Raw genomic sequence first — 20,067 nt, 5'->3', positions numbered from 1 at the left:
TCCACACCAAAATTTTAAGAACACTTCATAAAAATTTATAATTTCTTTATTAAATAATTATTTAAATTCTTAATTTAAAGTATATTATTCTAATAAATAATAGCTTATATATATGCATGAATATTTTTAAAAAAAAGTAAAAAACTTGAAATTACATTTTCAAAACAACAAAATTTTAAAACTATTTTTTTAAAAAAAACACTTAACATTGAATTTTTCTCTAAATTATTTTTATATAAATTGAACTTGTTATAAATTTTTAAAATTATACTTGTTTTAGATTATCTTGTTTAACTTTTAAAATGCTCTTTATTCAAAGAACCTAAGTGAAAGAGAAAGGGTAAAAAATATAAACAAAACAAAGTCTCTTGTTCATAATTATCTTAAAGGAAGAAATGGAAATATGTTTAAGAAGATAAGAGGATGTCAAAAGATAATAAACAAGCCCAACAAGCAATTATTAAGTTAGTAATCAATTCAATAATCACTGCTGACAAGATAAAAAATGATTTACAATTAGTTGCAAGTGTTTGAACTATTCAGTGAGTAATCAAATCAAATCCATTAATTGTAAGAAATTAAAATGAAAACCAGCAATTACTCAAAGACAAAAAGTAGCTAGAATTGAGTTTACAATAAATTGTATTGAAACAAGGTTAGATTGGAATGATATTGAATGGTCTGATGAAAAGAAGTTCAATTTAGATGGACCTGATGGTTATCAGTATTATTGGCATGATACAAGGAAAGAAGAGAAAATTTTATCTAGATGTAATTTTGGAGGTGGTAGTTTAATGGTTTAGGCAGCTTTTGGAAGTAAAGGAAAATCAAGCATTACATTTGTTAAAGGTACTCTAGATTTTGAAGACTATACAGAACTACTTATAGAAAGCTTTTTACCTTGCTTTAAAAAAATAAGTAGCAGAAATCCAATTTTTTAACAGGATGGAGTTAGCATCCATAGCTCAAATCATACAAAAAATTGGTTACAAACAGAAAATAATTATTTTACCATGACCTCCAAATAGCCCGAACTTAAATCCTATTGAAAACATGTGGAGTAGTTTGGTTTGTTTAGTTTATGCAAATGGAAATCAATTTAGTAATGTCAATAAGTTAAAAGAAAAAATAAAGGAATGCTGGGAAAAAAAAAAAGGTAGATCAACTCACTATAAATTAAGGAAAAAAATAAAATGGCCTTTGTTGCTTGAAAATAAAAAAATTTCAAACAAAATCTTTTATTTTTTTTAACTACTGAAAGTTTTTAGTTTTTCAACTTATTTTATTTGTATTTTAATTTAGTACATTCTTACTATGTTAAAATCTTTGAGCTGTTGCTATTAACAAATGAAACTGATACAGACTTAAAATTTTGTCAGGGAGTGTAGTGTGATTGACACTTGCAAACACAATACCAGTCATTTGGCTGATAACAGGCTTGTAGATGCAAAAAGTACATGAAGTACAGTCATCTTTTAACTGTTTAGAAAAAGCTTTCAATGCTCAGCAACAACTTATAGAAGAAACTGTGTTTGTTCTTCACTTTTAGTCAGTAAACTACTGTAGTCTTGTATCGTGGCTACACCTCTCTCTGTAGTGTCATTTGTTACCTACATAGCACATACAGTTTCTTCAGCTTTTTAACTGCCCAGGCTGGTTATTCATTTTTTTGGATCAGTATGCAGAAATGAATCAAGAATTGGCATCAAGTGAAAGAACTTATTTGAAGTCATCATCACAAAGTCATCTAACTGCACTTCATGGCTTTTGGTATTTGTCAACTGTTTTTCACATTGGTGGATCTTCAGATGTTGGCTTTTGAAGTGCTGAAACCATCAATATTTTCACCTGAACAGAAACATCTCTGTCAAAGAATTATAATGCCTTTAGATCTTCAATCAAATATGACAAGTGGCCACAGTGCAGTGCTAAGAGCACCTTTTTGCTGCACTGGTTTTGAAGCAGAAGCCTTAAATTGTTAGCCAGAGCAATGGTTGGGAGCTGAGATAGGAACCACAATTTTAGACCATCTTCCAACCATAGAAGATGGTCAACTTTTCAATCACTAGTTAAATCCATCATCAGCTTCCCATCAAAATGGAGGATTAATAGCTTCTTTGAATTAAACTTTGCCTTTAGATCACTTGCAATGAGTAAATGATTATTCTGATGTACACACTGGATTGAAGAGCAATTGATATTGAGGTTATCAATTTTCTGCCCAGAAGCATGAACACTAGCAGGAAAGGTGGGCACGGCACTGAGGAAGCTTGTTTTGGTGCAGTCAACTGATGCAAGGACATCAACTGGTTAATTTGTTTCCTATAATTGAACTTCTAGATTCTTTCTCTCTTGAAAATTGTTCAGAATCAGTATTGCCATCAGCTGATGACAGTGCAATGATGCAAAATAGATGCAAATTTCATTGAAGAATGCAAATGTGTTGTTTAAGTTGGAAACTTTTCTTGGTTTTAATTTCACTGAGATGTTTTCACAGAGAAAATACACAGGTTTTTACAGTCGATGCCAATAACTTTTATAATTTTATAATTTAATAATTTTTTTTTGCTTGGTATTATAAACTTGATGCACATGCTTTCATAAAGATATTTATTTAATTTGCATGAGGATATATAGTAAATAAAATAGGTTAAGCTCTTTTATCAGTGCTTTTAGTTTACTGTTTGACAGAGTAAACTTTGATTCTACTTTAATCATATTCACTGCAGGTCATTGTAAAAGCCTATACCCTTCCATAGTTTGATAATAAAAAGTTAAAAAGATTTAGTTATGCTTTCTGTTAAGCATTTATCCAGCTTTCACCTCAGTTTTGCTTCTTTCTTCACCAGCTTTGTATCCGTTTTACCAGTCATTGCACCTTTTCTAACATTTTCACACTCTGCTAGCAGGAACCCTCTGTCTTCTTCAATACTAACACATCCTGGTGAGCAATATCAAACAAATAGGAGAATGTATAGGTTAAGTTTACTTCACTTGATATCTGTGTTTGACACCCTCTGTTTATGTTAAACCTTTACCACATGGAAATTAACTGTTCCAACTGTTCAATAGCATGATGACAAGGTCTTATTGGTTTCCTTGCCTAGAAAAAGAATCATTCCATTTTATGTATTTTCTGACTCATATTTGGTTTTAGCACTACTCATAAAACATGCAGATAAAGGCAAACTACATCACTAACTCCATGATGGTAGTTTAGCTCCGATCACACTGTCCTTCATATACCCAGAAGATAAATAACATCTTTGCATTGTGTTACTAGAGCCATAGTTAACACTAGCAGAAATTTAACCTGCAACTCACTTTCATAATTAGTGAAGTTTTTGTTTATGTTTATTACAAAATGGCAACAGAAAGTGACTTAGTGATAACATCATTAAGGACAGCCAACAGAGGTTACCCTAACTAACATTTCCTGTCTTTTACATAATATTCTGGTGAGTTGAGTTGATTTATAAACTTTATAATTTATATATACTTTATATACTGACTTTTTTAAATTAAAGAGTTTATGGTTAAAAATATAAATTTCTGTATCTAACTTGTTATTTTCTTAGATATCTGCAGTGTTAATGCAAACAAAAGATAAAATTCAGAACTTTCACTTGGAGTGCTTTAAAAGTGTTGTTCAGTCTGTTCCATGAGAAACTTGCCAAATAGTTGTTCATAAGTAAGCATACAAACCAAAATATGGTAAAAAAAGGGCTAAAGGCCTCAACTCTTGTGTCAAAATCAACACAAATGTATATATTTATATCCTGGAAATGCATGTTAGGCCAAGAATCAGTTCTACTTAACCTACTGATGCTAAAACTGCAGTCCAACAAAATGAAACTGCTCATCATAAAGCAAAAAACATACATGAATGGCTTAGGGAAAATCTACTAAACTCCTAAGAAAAAAAAATCTATGTTGGTAAATAGCATATTAAAGTCACTACATCTCCTCACAACAGTGTCAATGCCCTGAAGACCTTCACCATCAAACAATTTGTCTAAAGCTATCTCAAAAAGACCTGCAAGGGCTAGGATCGAATTTATAATCAATCCCAACAGGTCTTATACTAAGTAATATACTTGAAGGACATTAGAGAAATATATGAAATAAATAAATTTTGCTTAAAGTTCATGGTTTCTTATAACTGATTTAAGTGAATATTTTATGACCACATTCTTAGCAGGCAAATAATATAAGAGATATACTTTGACATCATCTTCACTCATAAACTTTCCAATGACTGGACACAATTTGCTCATCATAACACCAAGAGTCTCTTGAACAGCATCGTCTTCTCGCCTAGCAATCTTTACAATGCAAGGCAACAAATTTGTAACATATGATCTAAATTTAAACAAAAGGGTTGTTTAGTTTTTAAATAACCCCAGAAATATAATCTTTTTTTATAAAATATATAGTTATATTTGGTAATACCTGCGTTTTTGCAAACGTATTAAATGACAACAATCACCAAATCTTTGCATTGCAGCTCTTAATGAACGACTTGACCCATTCTTTGTATTTTATACAAACAAAATTTAAAAGCTAATTAGCTATTAATCTTAACTATAAAAACATCCAATCTTCATTATAGTAAATGAAACAGCATAAATGCTCAGTCTTAGGAAATCACCTTTTTTATTTCTTTATAAAGTTCAACTTGAATCCTCTCATTGTTTGAATATAGAAAACCCTGATAACAAAAACATTAATCAAGTATTTTATACAAATGTACATTTTTAGATCTTAAGACAAACATTTTTCTACATAAAGACAAAAAATACCATTGACTCTAGTTTTAAAAATTTTTAAATCACTTTTATAAAATACAAATAGCAACATTTGCAAACAGAAAACAACTCCTATACAATTTAAAATTGTAATAGATTTTTCGGCATGGCATTAAAAAGAGCTTAGGAGGAAAGATGAATGAAAAAATTCATTTTATAAAAAAAAAGTAATAAAAGTTAAAAGTATAAATTTTAAATTAATTTCAGGTTTTACCTTCATTATTTTATTGATACATTCACCAGCTAAAAGTCGCACATCTGCTTCATTGTCATCACAGCATATCAATAACAATTCCATTGCAAAAGTTAACAGTTGAGGAAATTCAGTTATATCCCTAAGATATTACATTGCATGAATTAGAGTTTTGCTATATTTTCAATTTCAGGATTTCAGGGTTACATTTACCTTGGGTCCTTGGATTAATTCCAGAATTTGCAAATACTGGTTATTGAAAGATATTAACATAATAATTTAGTTATGAAAGTTAATAGAATAACATATTCAAATTAGATTTATAAAAACTATTCAACTAAAAGTTATTATTCCTTATTAATTTTAAAGTAAGTTTTAAGGAAACTGAGGGCATCTTAAGTTTCATCTCCCAAACAACTTCTTTTTTTAGTTATAAAAAGTCAGGCCACAAAAAAAGCATGCTCAGACTTTACAATCATAGGTTTAGTAATCATAAAAGATCACATGCTCTTTGCAACAAGTTACCTTCTTTTTGAACTTTTACTCAGATTGAATTGGCATCTACTGAATGTTACTTTTAACTAATAAAGTGATTAGCATCTTTAAGTTTTTTAACATAAATTTAATAGCACCATTATTAGAAAAAAAAAAAAAATTCACCTTTAGGTAGATTTATTTCTACTAATGACTTTTGTACACAATTTTAATAAATAGATGTGTTAAAGCATTAAAAAAAGGTTTATCCGTATAGTTTTACAATTTTTTACTAAAGATATTTACTTCTCAAACTCAGTCACAACATACTTCTTTGTAAAATATTGATTTTTGTTAGTAACCATCTGAATATGACTTTCAATTTCCATACCTTCTTAATCACTTGACCACAACTTACTTCAGTTACATCATATTCATTATCTTAATGCCAATGACTTGCTTTAAGATTAAAACATTTTTTGTTGATCGAAAAATTCTCATCCTTGCAAGAGTTTCTCTATAAAAAATCATTATCTTCTTCTGATAATTAGTCTTTGCTAAATTACTAATCTACTTGTTTTTCTACATCCTGTTTTTGATGTAGTACTTCAATGACAGTCTTTTGTACTCTGAGGGCAAATCTAAACTGTTGATTTTCAGGTGATAGTCTCAATTTTTTTCATAACACTTGCTCCATCATTCATAATACTGATAGTATTATAACAAGTCCGTATTTTTTGAATCCTCTAGCTAAAACACTTGCACATAAATCAATTCAATGGCATATGGCATTGAACAAGATTCCATCAGGAAGTGTACTAGGCTGTCAATCAGAAAGTGTACTAGGAAGTGATTTTTCACCTCACCCCAGTATTGGAAAATATTTGTTAAAAAAGATATTGGTTAATGATTTTTTGTTGTTGTTGTTGATTTATTTGATTTGCTTCCCAAAGTATGTATATTAGATTTTTGTAGAGCTACTATTAGTTTTTAAAATCTTTTTACAGTCAGTATACTTACAAATTGCTGTCTGCTCTTTTTCTTTTCATAAAAAGTGTATTTTAATTGATTCTTTTCATTCAAAATACTCAAATCTCAATTCAAAAAATTTAAATTTTAAAATGTTCAACCAAATAAGATTAAAAGATTATAAAAAAAAAAAAAAAAAAAAGGTAACTGTATTTTCCTTGTAATTTTTGAAGAAAAGTTAAATTACTCATACCTTAGTTCCTGTGATGGCTTAAGCAGTTTAGTTATTGTCAAAGTATTGTTATACATTTTAAACTTTTATGAGATCATTTGAAATGGTGGTACTATCTATTTGATACTGCTATTCCTTTGACAGTAAAATATTTTTAGTCCCAGTTTGCTAAGTTGTATGGTAAAGTTAAAATCTGCTAGCTACTTGTCTATAATATCTTAATTGCAAGGAGGAAAGCACAAAAAAATTGCTTTTTAGCTGATAAACTCTATGAGGAGAATCCAAAATGTTTATTAAGCATTGTGCACTTAAGAGTACACTGTACTTACTGTTATAAAGACTATTGATATCTTTATAGGAGGATATGAATGTAGAAGTCCTAAGTAGTGTAAGAAAGGTGAATTTCTCTGTTATACACCAAATGTTCAATCATAAAGTATTTAAATCTGGCAAATCATAGCACCAAAACAATAAAATAAATGGGGCAGTCAATTTTTTTATATTGTTATGATATAGACAGCATTTTGGATTGACAGCCAAACACATTAGCACCCAGTAGTATTGAACAGTAACTTTATAACACCAGAAATTAAGAAAAAATTCCTCTTCAAGAAAAAATGTAGCCCTGGAAGCCCCTTACATTATATACTATAACATACATACATACATACATACATACATACATACATACATACATACATACATACATACATACATACATACATACATACATACATACATACATACATACATACATTAATAGCCTTAGATTACAATATGTTAGATTATATACTCTATTAATGCATTACCTACTAAAGAATTAGTAGCTTAATATGTATTTATTTTTTTGTGTGGATTTATCACCTTATCCAAACCAAATGATTTAGAGACTTTTTTTTAGATATGTTATTCATCTAATTAAAACTTCATTGTTTAACATTTAATATTACATTATCAACACAAAACATATCAGTATTTTAAACACAGCATTAGTTAATTGCTCAAAAACTCCTATTGTGGGTATAATACAGCATCAGAACTAAAATCATTGAGTTTAAATCCTTGGAGAATTCAATAAAGCACTATAGTATTACCAGTATTTTAAAAAAATTATCATATTTAAAACAGAAACTAAATCAATCAATTCCATACTTTACATTCGGAAGGGGAAGGAAATCAGCTATTGTATTGCAATGGTTGATCCTGTCACGAACACTTAAAAGAGCATCTTTTTTTCTACAAATATATATACATATATGAGCAAAAAAAACTTTTAAAAAAAGAACATTTCACAAGTTCAAATGATTAATTTACACATTTACTAAAATTGTTATACATACTTAAGCCCACTACCAGAAGCATCGCTTTCTGAACTTTGGACTTGTGCTATAGCTTGAGTTGACTCTTGAAGATAATGAGTTCTCAAAGCCTCAAAAGCTTTAAAAATTTTATCTGCCATCTTTTACTTGCCCTGAACATTTGCAAGATCTGCTAAACTAAAGTATTATTTACATATTAAGTAATATCAGAGTAACTAGATAACATTATTATGTTTGATAAAGAATAATAATACAAAAGTCTGATATAGCTACATAATTTGTAAGATAAAAACATAAACAAATAAAAAAACCTAAATCTTAATAAATGAATATAAAGCAATAATTACTAAAAAACAACTTTTTATATTAAGATAAAATATATTTAAAATTGCTTGAAAACTTGTTTCCAACAATTTTAGGGGCAATTATTACCTGTTAAACGAAATTGAGCAACACAGTTGCAAATTGTAGTGCCCAGGGGGCCTTTTTACAACAATATTGATCTGATCAACTTTGCATTACTAATAATTTATCTAAACTTTAACAAAACTCCTTTTTTAGCTGTTGTTCTAATGTAAGATGTATTCTAAGTTATGTTAAGTTATCCGCAAAAAACCTACATAGGTGAATAATATCCAGAGCATATAATTTACCTATGCAATTATACTTTATCAAGCTAGCTATTGTAAATATACCTGAGAAAGAAACTTTAGTGAATTTAATGGTAATACCGGGAAATTAAGAATGCACGAATAGTTCTAATTTTTGTGATATAAAAATTTCACGAAATATTAAAACTTTGCCAAAGCCAAAAAAGAATGTATTTTAAAAAAATTTGTTTTCGTGGTTTTTTTTTGGAAAAGAGATATTCTCTGAATTTGAATTCAAAACACACCCGTCCGTAGATGCATTCTGTTTCCGTAAAATCTGCCAAATACCTCGCTGAGGTAAATCTACATAATACAATCCTTTCTTTTTGGCCACAGCAGGTGTAGTTTGAAATTTCTTCTCCCACAATTTCTTTTAGTAAAAAGGTACGAGTAAAAGATTCTCTCCACGTTTGCCTCAGAAAAAGGTAATATAAAACTTTTACTCCTCATTAAAAATCTCATTAAATTTTTACAGTTATAAGATTTTTTACAGCCAAGATAAAAATGTATTTTACGACCACGTTGTGTCAAGTTAACACTCAGCGCCGGCCTTAGCTTTTTTGACAGGTTGGGCAAAACTTGTGAACGCGCCCCTAGGTATATATGGAAGGGTTGTTACCATTAATAACGAGACCAATGCTCTAAAATTATGAACAAGAGTGCTAAAGGGAATATATAGTTTAATGCAAAGAGATACATATTGTGCATAAAGTTTCTTATTTAATTAATTTTTTATTAAAATTATAAACTTAGACTTTTCATGATATGGGTTTATAGAAATGAGTGACTAAATAAATAGACAACGCAACGCTGCTTTTAAAATAACAAATGTTTTTATTAAACATATAATAAATCCTCTAACTATATAAACAAGAGTTATTAAATTTTAAAATGTAACTTTTCTAGCTTTTTTGTCCGCGAAGTCTCTTATCAAACTAGAAAAATCTAAATTTTCAGCTATTTCTTGCTCGATTGATAACATAGATAGAGAATTAAGTCGATCTTGCAACATGGTATTTCTTAAATATGTTTTGATTAACTTCAGTTTAGAAAAACTACGTTCTCCACTAGCAACAGTAACAGGTATTGTAAGAAGAATGCGCAGAACAATCCATGTATTTGAATATAACTCTTGTAGACAATGTTTTTTAATAAAATTCAGTACAAAAAGTGGTGTCATCTCTTTTGTATTTATTTCATTTTCAATATTGCATAATTTATCTTTAATGAAAAACTGCACACTTATTACTTCGTCGCATAGCAAAGCACCATCAATTTCTGATTTTGTATTTACAGTTAATTTTTCTTGTAATTGTTTACACAATTTTAAAAGTTCATTCTTGATGGGCAAATTATCCAAATTAAATAAAAAACTCCATATACCGTTGCTTGTTTAAAGCCAAACGTTCCGTAATTTTCCAAAAATGTGATGCATTTTTTCAATATTTCAGCGCACTGTACTAGATCCATGTCTTTGGCTTGCATTGCTTTACTAACAACGTTTATTTGGAATAGTACATTGTACCATGCAATTAAAGAAACTAAAAAACTATAGTCTTTTAATTGTTCTGTTAATGTTTGTGCTTCGTGTGCAATATCGGGAGCTTTGGTTTCAGTTTCATATATAGTAATTAAAGCATCATGTACGCTGCTTATTTGGTATCGGATGGCTTTGAGGCTCTCAATTTTGGCTTCCCAACGAGTGTCGCATAATTGTTTAAGAGTGAAGTTTGTTGTATGACTAAGTAAAACATTCCAGCGTGAAGTTGATGCAGAAAATAATGTGAATAATCTTTGTATTGTGCCAAAAACGTTAATGGAATTTAGTGAAGACTGCGCTGCGTCACAAATAACCAAATTGAGAGAATGACTTCCACATGGAAGGTAAAAAGCCAAAGGATTCAAATCTAATATTCGCTTTTGTAGACCTATTTTTTTACCTTTCATATTTGCACCGTTATCGTAACCTTGCCCTCGACAAAAGCATATATTCAGACCAAAATCTTTTAAAGCTCCAATTGTGATTTCTGTTAAATTAAGACCTGTCGTGTCGTTAAAATTGAAAAACCCAAGAAAGTGTTCATTTATTTTTATAGGATATTCTGATATATTTACAATTCAAATTGTAAGCGAGAGCTGTTCTTTGTGACATACGTCAGGAGTGCAGTCAGCAATAATAGAATAATATGTACTTTTTAGAGCTTTGGATATAATTATGTTGGTTAATTTTGATGCCATAATATCTATCATTTCATTTTGAATGGTTTTTCCACAGTAATGATCAGAAATATCTGCTTTAAGTAATGATCAGAAATATCTCCTTTAAGCTAGCGTGACGTGGTTTAACATGATAGGATCAAATTTAGCGAGTAATTGTACCAACCCAAAAAATTTGCCGTTATTAACTGCATACAATTTATCAGAAGAAACTCTGAAGGCCATATTATTTGTTGCCAAGTATAAAGTAATGTTCATCAATCGTTCAAGAACACTTCGCCACCTTAAACTCTCCTTTTCGATTAGTTTTTGTTCTTGTTTAACAATAGTTTCACCAGCTTTCATTCGTATTTCTGTCTCAATCCATAGTTGATAAGCATTTCTGTGTGACTTACTATTTTCGTGAATTTTTAATGCTTCTGTTAAATTCTTCCATTTATTGAATCCATTTCCGTTTAACTTTAAATTCATGTTGAAAAAAGTTTGCAGCAAAAACAAAGTACCGCATCTTTAGAATCTGAGTAAACAAGCCAACGTCGTGAAATAACCTCACCATTTGAAAGTTTTCGGTTGTAATAAGCATTTGAAAAATGTCGTCTTCTATTACCCGTGGATATGTGTCCAAATTCACTTGTATTGCACCTATATTAATTACATAATCAACAATTGAATGTTGCGATGAATTGGCCACAAACCACAGTCTGAGTAATCGATTGCTATTTCTTTGGTGCGATCATTTACATCACCATCTTGGCCATCATCATTTTTGTTATCGATATCTTTCTCATTGTAGTGAACATTTCCAACTAATACTATTCGGTCTTCTTCATCGCTGGTTGATGTATCACTAAGTACATGCGCAACATTTTCTCCTTCCTTTATTTTATTACAATCACTATTTTCCGATGTAAAATAATTTTCAAGTTTTTTATAATTTTTCTTCAAATTATCAACTTTTTCTGCTTTACGTTTTCTGTATTGAGCACCAGATGGTTTCTTATTATAATGAGTTTTAAAAACATTTTTTTCTTTATTATGAGTACTCTCCATTGATTGCTGCTGACAGTTTCTATTTGTCTAAAATTTTAAAATAAAAAGTTACTCGCAAGCTAATAATTCATTAACAATTTCATTATTTATACTTACCTGCTTTTTATTACCGCAAAATTTGAAAACTTGACAAAAACTGAATTTGAATCACAAATACAACTTTAAATTTCTTCTACAAATTAATAAACAATACAATAAATAAGTTATTTAAAGAAATTCTTTTTATAAAAAAAAAACAAACATTCGAAAAAATTTAGGTTGACTTATTTTTTCTATTAATTATATTGTTAAAGTTTGCATACAACGTTTGACGCCCCAGTTTCCTGGCGCCCTTGGGCGGCACCCAGCCTCGCCCCCCCCCCCCTAAGGCCGGCACTGTTAACACTTTTAAACGGTTAAAAGATTAAGGTCTCTTGAAAAGCATTAAAGAAGCAATTCTATTTGATACAAATATTTAAAATTTTATGCTTTAATGTAGTGGCGTATGTATTATTAAAACTTTAACTGAGTTTGCCGACTCAGCTTATATTTTTTTCAAAGACAAAATGTATTCGAAGACAGCTACTAGTAAAGCCATTTATAATTGAAAATTTAGACTTGTATCATCTGGGTAAATCTCTAAAAAAAATTCTGGGTAAAATGTTTATATATTTAAAGTTATTTATACTATTTATATTTATATTATTATTATTTTTACAATGATTTCAGTTGTGAGAAACATAATTGTGTGATACTAGTTAGTTTGGCTTATACTTTTATTGTGTGATGCATTATTTAACTTAAAAAGTTCAAAATTTTAAATTAACCAATTTTTTCTTTCACTTTAACAGAAAATTTATTTTGTGTAAAGAAGAGTTACACCATATAATTTAGTCTGTGAATAATGGTTATCGCAATTCCAATAAGGCAAATGCAGTATCTGGTCACAAAGGCATCAATTCAACAAAAGGTTATAATCAAAATAGATTTTTTTGGTATAGATTGGTTAAAGACATTAGTATCTATGTTTCATAATGTGATAACTGTCAAAAACAAAAAAATTCTAGTGAAATCATTTTTTTAAAGCATAGCATTTGTAGAAGGTAATATGAACCAGATTGGGGTTGATTTGACTTAACTCCCAGAAAAGAATGGTTATAAACATCTGATTGTACTAGTACGTTGTTTCAGCAAATGGATAGAGGCTAAAACTCATTTTGATAAAACTGCAAAATCTGTGTAGGCAAGGCTTTTTTGAAATGAAGATTAATGTTCAGGACCGTGAATTTGTCAATACTCTGTTCAAAGAAATTCAAAAGAAAGCTGGGACTTTTCAATATAAGACGAGAGCATACCATCCACCAGTAAATGGTTTAATAGAATATCAAATCAATCAGTAAAATGCGCATCGGTAAAAGCTCTAGAAGATACCGCTCAAAAATGGCCATCTATCATTGATGCTGGTTTGTTTCCAATGCCAATCAGAAAACACAAATTGACTGGTCTTCACCACTTTCATTACTTTATCAAAGAGAAACTGTTCTGCCTATTGGTATGTAATAGAACTTGATTGAATAAAATGATAATGCTGTATGCTATGAAAGATAATGAGCCAATTAGCAAAAAAGTAATTTTGAAAACTTCTTCCATTAATAAATTTATACCACAATTTTTAATTCATTAACTTATTAAGTAGACGCATTTAGTTGGTTTCAGTGCCATTATAAGTTAATAAGTAATGACAATTGTAAGTTAATTAAAACATAAATTACTTTTTTTATCTTTTCTCATAAATAAAATTCAAGACATGAACTCCTTAGCATTTCACGATCAATTATCGAATAAGCAGCGCATTTCTTTTGTGATAAATTATCGATTTAGTAGCACATTTGGTATAAATGAAGGTTTTACTACTTTACCTTATATATGTGCTACTTCATTTCCATGGAACAAGTCAAGGACGAGTTGAAAGCTATGTGGAGTATTATTCTGATGAACATAAGCTTGGAGGACGACCTATTAAGGAACCAGTATGCAAACAAATAATAAAACAAGATTGCAAATACTTTTTTAATCTGCGATTGTGCACAGCTGTGACGGAGAAAATTTGTAAACAATAATAAATCGTCTATTGACAAGTAAAACTCATTAAGTGATACTGCAGCTAATTGCACTTAATGTGTTTTACGTGCCAACCGACGAAATGTAGTCCTTTTAACTTTGTTTTTACACAAAAATCTTTATCTTTTAAAATATTGCTTCAAAAATATCAAGTTGTATTAACTGTTGCATTTAAATTGAAAACGAAATAGTAGTGTCATTGTTTTAAGACTTACTGTATTTTGTAAGAACGAATTTTGGTGAAGTATTCTAATCCCTACCTTGCTTTGCCCCCCTCCTTCTTTCAGAAACGTTTCTTAAAAACACAATTTGATTTTAGCATGTTTTTTGATTCGAAGCGTTGCATTGTAAATAAATGATGCGTTGCGTTGCATTGTAAATGAATGATGTTATGCAAAAATGTGTTTAACTCACATTTTTGCATAACATCATTCATTTACTAAGCAAACAAGTTAGACGTGCTTCGTTCGGTAAACTGCTACTTTACAACCAGAAAAATTGTTTTTAGTCTTGGATTACACTGCCTTTTAGCGCATAATATTATATAATATCTTGGGGATTACACTGCCTTCTAGCGCCTTACATTTGGTTTATCGCAGATCTGGCATTTAATAAGAATGGTTTAACCAACAAATTTTTTTTTTGTTTTATTTAACACCGAGTTGTCTCAAATGTTTTGGTACACGGGAATGAAAAATGACAAAACATTTGTGAAAAGTTTTATCGAATTTCTAAAGCGTCTTTACATCCACTGCTCCCCTATGCCTCGTTAAACAGAAATTGGATTTTGTACATACTTTTCATACTTTTACTTTTACTTCATACTTTTTTTGGTGATTTTTCATATTAAAACTTTTTAACTTTTATCCTTTTTTTTTTTTTTTTTTTGCATTCAGTTTTTAATTCACAATATTAAAAAAAAAAAATCATTTTTAGTTTTATTAAACTTTTAACATTTAATGGGTTTTTTTCAAATTTTAAAAAAATTTATATTTTTGTTTAAATCCTTTCAAAGTATATGATTAATGTTAAACTTCTACATTATTTTTATGCGCAATTAAAATAATCATATATTTAATTCAATGTAAAACTAGAAATAGAAAAAAAGAGTTTTTGCATAGCATTTTTTTGGTTGCTTTTTTGATTTCTTCTTTGATTTCTTTTTTGATTTGTAATTACGAAAACTTAGTTTATTATAAAAAAAAATCAACTCGGTTGTTTTTTTGGCGTAAGTTCAGCGCAACTCATGCGCAATCCAAAACTTTTTACTGAAATGCTACGAAATATTGGTGAATACCAAATATTTACATGAACGACAGTTTCCGTAAACCTTAGTTGAGCTGCGCAAGAGTTTGCTAAATACGCACCTTGGGACTTGTCAATATATGACGAGTGCATAGCATCCACTAAGAAATGTTTTGTTAGGATATCTAATCAATCAATAAAATGCATATTGGTAAAAGCTCTAGAAGATACTGCTCACAAATGACCATTTATCATTGATGCTGGTTCGTTTTCAATGCCAATTAGAAAACACAAATTGAGTTGCTTTTCCCAACCTTCATTATTTTATCAAAGAGAAGCTGCTCTGCCTATTGATATATACTAGAATTTGATTGAATATAATGTTAGTACTTTATAATTTGATTGAATTTTTTTTTTTTTTTTTTTTTTCAGTTTTACATTTAATTAGTCATAATATAATAAAGTCCGTGATATATGCTCTCGTAATACAACAAAATCCATGACATATGTTCTTGTAATAAATCAAAATCCGAGATATATGCTTTCGTGATGCAATAAAATCCGTGATATATAGACTAATTTAAATAAAAACTTGGTATCTGATAGAAGATCTAATGATCTTGTCGCCAGAACCATAAAAAGTTATAATAGAATATAACTTAAGCCATTAATAGTTATAGACAAATAAAAATGACAAAATACGAAAAACAAAAGAGCGTGTTTATACAAATTTCTTAATTTTAAAAGTAAAACAATTTTGTTCCAGAGATTGGGTGCACGATAAGCTATACAGAACTGATTGAATTTTGTTCGACAAAAGGGTTCAAAGAGTGAGTTATCATTTCGTAGTGTATACTTATTTTTTGTTTTTAAGGTAATAAAATCTTTAAAAACGTGTAAGGACGATTGATTTTACATTGAAACATAAAGCATAATATTTTATATACATTCACTTCATAAATGTTAAGTACTTTTATATTTTTGAATAAAAACTTTGAATGCGTAAGTCGATTTTCAAAACAAACTAAGCGTATTGCGTGTTTCTGACGATGGTAAAGAGTACGCAACTTACTTTTACTTGTACTTCCCCAAGCAATATTTGCATAGTTAATATAACTATGTATAAATGAGTAATAGAGTTGGATTAAAATGGTTTTATTTAAATAATTTCTTGACTTATAGAGAACTCCTATATTTTTAGAAACCTTTGTACAAATGTAGCCAATATGTGGTTTCCATGTAACATTCTCATCAAGATAAATGCCAAGAAAACTAGTAAAAGTTTCCTTTTTTATTTCTAGTTCATCAATAATAATTCTTAATCGCTGTTTTTAAATTTTTTCTTCGTTTTATCGTGTTATCGTTTATTTATATGACAGGGTAAATAAGTCTCTGCATGTACGTCTTTTTGCTGGTTTTAACTTTTCTTCATACTCAAATTATATATGTGTTACTTCATTTCTATGGAACAAGTCAAGGAAGAGTAAGGAGTTATTTTATTTTCATAGAACATGTCAAGGAAGAGTTAAAATCTTTATCTTTTAAAATATTGCTTCATAAACATCAAGTTGTGTTAACATTTGCATTTATATTGAAAACGAAATTGTAGTATCACTGTTTTGAGACTTACTGTATTTTGTAAGAACAGTGTAGGTGAGATGTTTTTATCCCTACCTTGATTTGCCTCTCTCCTTCTTTCAGAAACACTTCTTGAACACAATTTTTGATTGTTGGCATGTTTTTTGATTCGCAGCGTTGCATATCAAATTTTGCTTTGTAAATGAATGACGTTATGCAAAAATGTGTTTAATTCACATTTTTACATAACGTTATTCATATACTAAGCAAACAAGTTAGACATACTTCGTTAGGTAAACTGCAACTTTACAACAAGCAAAACTGTTTGTAGCCTTGGATTACACTGCCTTTTAGTGCATAAAAATATGTTAGTCTTACATTTGGTTTATCGCAGTACTGGCATTTAATGAGAATGATTTTACTAACAATTTTATTTTATTTCATTTAGAACGTTGTGTTATGTTAATACTTTTAAACGGTTTAAAGATTGAGGTCTCTTGAAAAGCATTAAGGAAGCAATTCCATTTAATATAAATATATAAATTTTTGTAATGTTTTAATGTAGTGGCATATGTACTATTAAAACTTTAACTAAATTAGCCGACGTTTATATCTTTTTCAAAGAGAAAATATATTCAAAGACAACTATTAGTAAAGGTGAAAAATTAAAGTCATTTTTAAGGGAAAATTTTGACTTGCATTATCTGGGTAAATCTAAAAAAAAAATCTGGGTAAAAAGTTTATATATTTATATATTTATAGTTGTTTATACTACTCTCGTCTTATATTTACATAACGTCTCCAATTAAAAGAAACATAATGGCGTGAAAAAGGTAATAGGAAGCAGATTGGGGTTGATTTGACTCAACTTCCAGAAAAGAATGGTTATAAACATCTGATTGTACCATTAGGTTACTTCAGCAAATGGGTAGAGGCTAAATCTCCATTTTATAAAACTGCAAAATCTGTGTAGGCAAGGCTTTTTTGAAATGAAGATTAATGTTCAGGACCGTGAATTTGTCAATACGCAGTTCAAAGAAATTCAAAAGAAAGCTGGGACTTGTCAATATAAGACGAGAGCATACCATCCACCAGTAAATGGTTTATTAGAATATTAAATCAATCAATAAAATGCGCATCGGTAAAAGCTCTAGAAGATGCTGCTCAAAAATGGCCATCTATCATTGATGCTGGTTTGTTTTCAATGCCAATTAGAAAACACAAATTGACTGGTCTTCACCGCTTTCATTACTTTACCAAAGAGAAACTGTTCTGCCTATTGGTATGTAATAGAACTTGATTGAATAAAATGATAATGCTGTATGCTATGAAAGATAATGAGCCAAGTAGCAAAAAAGTAATTTTGAAAAATTTCAAAAAAAATAAGGTACTTATTTTTTAAACAAAACTCACAAAATAATTTAAAAGTGACAGACAAAATTACTACATACATACATTACATGTTTGTAATGAAAAGCTTTTGAAATATTTTTTCGTTAACAATTTTATACAGTTTTTAATTAATTGATTTATTAAGTAGACGCATTTAATTGGTTTCAGTGCCATTATAAGTTAATAAGTAATGACAATTGTATATTATTAGAACAAAAATTAATGCTTGTATCTTTAATAAAACTCAAGACATAAACTCCTTGGCATTTCACGATCAATTATCGAATAAACAGCGCATTTCTTTTGCAATAAATTATCGATTTAGCAGCACATTTGGTATAAATGAAGGTGCTACTATTCTACGTTATATATGTGCTACTTCATTTCCATGGAACAAGTCAAGGAAGAGTCAAGGAGTTACTTTATTTCCATAGAACGAGTCAAGGAAGAGTTAAAGGCTGTGTGGAGTATAACTGTGAACAACTTGAATTGGAAAAATCTCAAAGATTTGAAACTGGTTTGAATCCAGTATGCAAAGAAATAGCAAAAAAAGATTGCCTAGTTGTTTACGATCTTCAATTGTGCACAACTGTGACGGAGACAATTTGTGAATATTAAAAAATGTAACCCTTTTAACTTTATTTCTACACAAAAAACTTTATCTTTTAAAATATTGCTTTAAAAACATCAAGTTGTATTAACTGTTGCATTTAAATTAAAAATTAAAGGCTAGTGTCACTGTTTTGAGACTTACTGCATTTTGTAAGAACAATGTAGGTGAAATGTTTTAATCCCTAATTTGATTTGCCTCTCTCCTTCTTTCAGAAATGTTTCTCAAACACGAACACGCGTGCGACGCGATTTTTTTCGCGGCTCGTTTTTCGCCGAATCAGTATTTTAATTTCCACCATCAAGTTTTTTTTTTGCTAAAAAACATGTCTTTAATAAGAAAAAGGTTGTTATTGATTAGTAGAAAAATAATTATTTTAAAGATACTGCAAATGAAACGAGAAAAATTAAAGAAACGATTTTGGGTAAGGAAAATTTATGCCGAACGCCTACAGAAAGGAGAGTTTCTTTTATTAGTTCAAGATTTACGTTTGCACGACCAGGAATACTTTTTTAAGTATTTTCGTATGTCACCAACAACTTACGAAGAGTTGCTTGCGTTTGTAGCACCTATCATTGTGAAACAAAGAACTATAATGAGAGATCCTGTCAGTCCAAGTGAGAGGTTGGCCGTAACACTTAGATTCCTTGTAACAGGAGATGCTCAGTGTACTATTGCTGCAAGCTACTGAATCAGTGCTTCCACTATCAGTAGATTTATTAGTGAAACGTATGCAGCCATTTGGAATTCATTGAAAGAGAGAAATTTTCTACACGTCCCATCAGAAAAACATGAATGGAAGTCAATTGCAAAAGAATTTGAAAATATTTGGGATTTTCCGCATGCTATAGGTGCAATAGATGGCAAGCACATTATTATGCAAGCTCCCCATAATGGAGGGTCAGAATATTTTATCTATAAAAAAACGCATAGCATTGTCCTTCTAGCAGTTTGTAATGCTAAATACGAATTTACTATGGTAGACATTGGTGACTCGGGAAGACAGAGTGATGGCGGTGTTTTTAATAACTGCAGTCTTGGTTATGCAATTGAAAATAATAAATTAAATTTTCCTGATCCCAAAAAAATTGGTAATTCTGAAAAAATATTACCATATGTTTTAGTTGCTGTTGATGCTTTTGGTTTAAAAAACATGTCTAACAATTTTAAAGCAAAATATTATGACACTTTAAAGCTAATACTATTTAAAGACAAATTTTATACAGTTGA

At 29.4% G+C, this 20,067-nt stretch overlaps 1 protein-coding gene and 1 pseudogene across 4 annotated transcripts in view; both read right to left on the bottom strand.

The window, feature by feature from the left end:
- LOC145202171 (huntingtin-like) overlaps positions 1 to 14,412 on the bottom strand; it is a 48,622-nt gene extending 34,210 nt beyond the window's left edge. The window contains exons 1-8 of one of the 3 annotated variants that reach the window (XM_090080945.1): positions 14,273 to 14,412; positions 13,811 to 13,907; positions 8,017 to 8,172; positions 7,829 to 7,912; positions 5,023 to 5,143; positions 4,652 to 4,711; positions 4,453 to 4,532; positions 4,224 to 4,362 (exon numbers count right to left, since the gene is read on the bottom strand). In XM_090080945.1, coding sequence (XP_089937071.1) covers positions 4,224 to 4,362; positions 4,453 to 4,532; positions 4,652 to 4,711; positions 5,023 to 5,143; positions 7,829 to 7,912; positions 8,017 to 8,135 — 603 coding nt within the window. In that variant the 5' untranslated portion in view covers positions 8,136 to 8,172; positions 13,811 to 13,907; positions 14,273 to 14,412. Of the gene's footprint in view, positions 1 to 4,223; positions 4,363 to 4,452; positions 4,533 to 4,651; positions 4,712 to 5,022; positions 5,144 to 7,828; positions 7,913 to 8,016; positions 8,173 to 8,690; positions 8,839 to 13,810; positions 13,908 to 14,227 lie in introns of those variants that run through there. The other 2 variants (XM_090080946.1, XM_090080947.1) reach the window with 2 other exon arrangements.
- LOC149891104 (zinc finger MYM-type protein 1-like) lies at positions 9,457 to 11,541 on the bottom strand (annotated as a pseudogene). The gene has a single exon (XR_016450494.1). The product of XR_016450494.1 is annotated as a zinc finger MYM-type protein 1-like (transcript).
- Positions 14,413 to 20,067: the final 5,655 nt, after the last annotated feature.

Source organism: Hydra viridissima, unplaced genomic scaffold (assembly GCF_058129835.1).
Source record: "Hydra viridissima isolate aposymbiotic clone 2 unplaced genomic scaffold, HvirCarnegie_v1 scaffold_3, whole genome shotgun sequence".
Classification (NCBI taxonomy): Eukaryota; Metazoa; Cnidaria; class Hydrozoa; order Anthoathecata; family Hydridae; genus Hydra; species Hydra viridissima.
The sequence above is the reverse complement of the archived record's forward strand: the minus strand, read 5'-3'. Positions and strand labels throughout refer to the sequence as shown.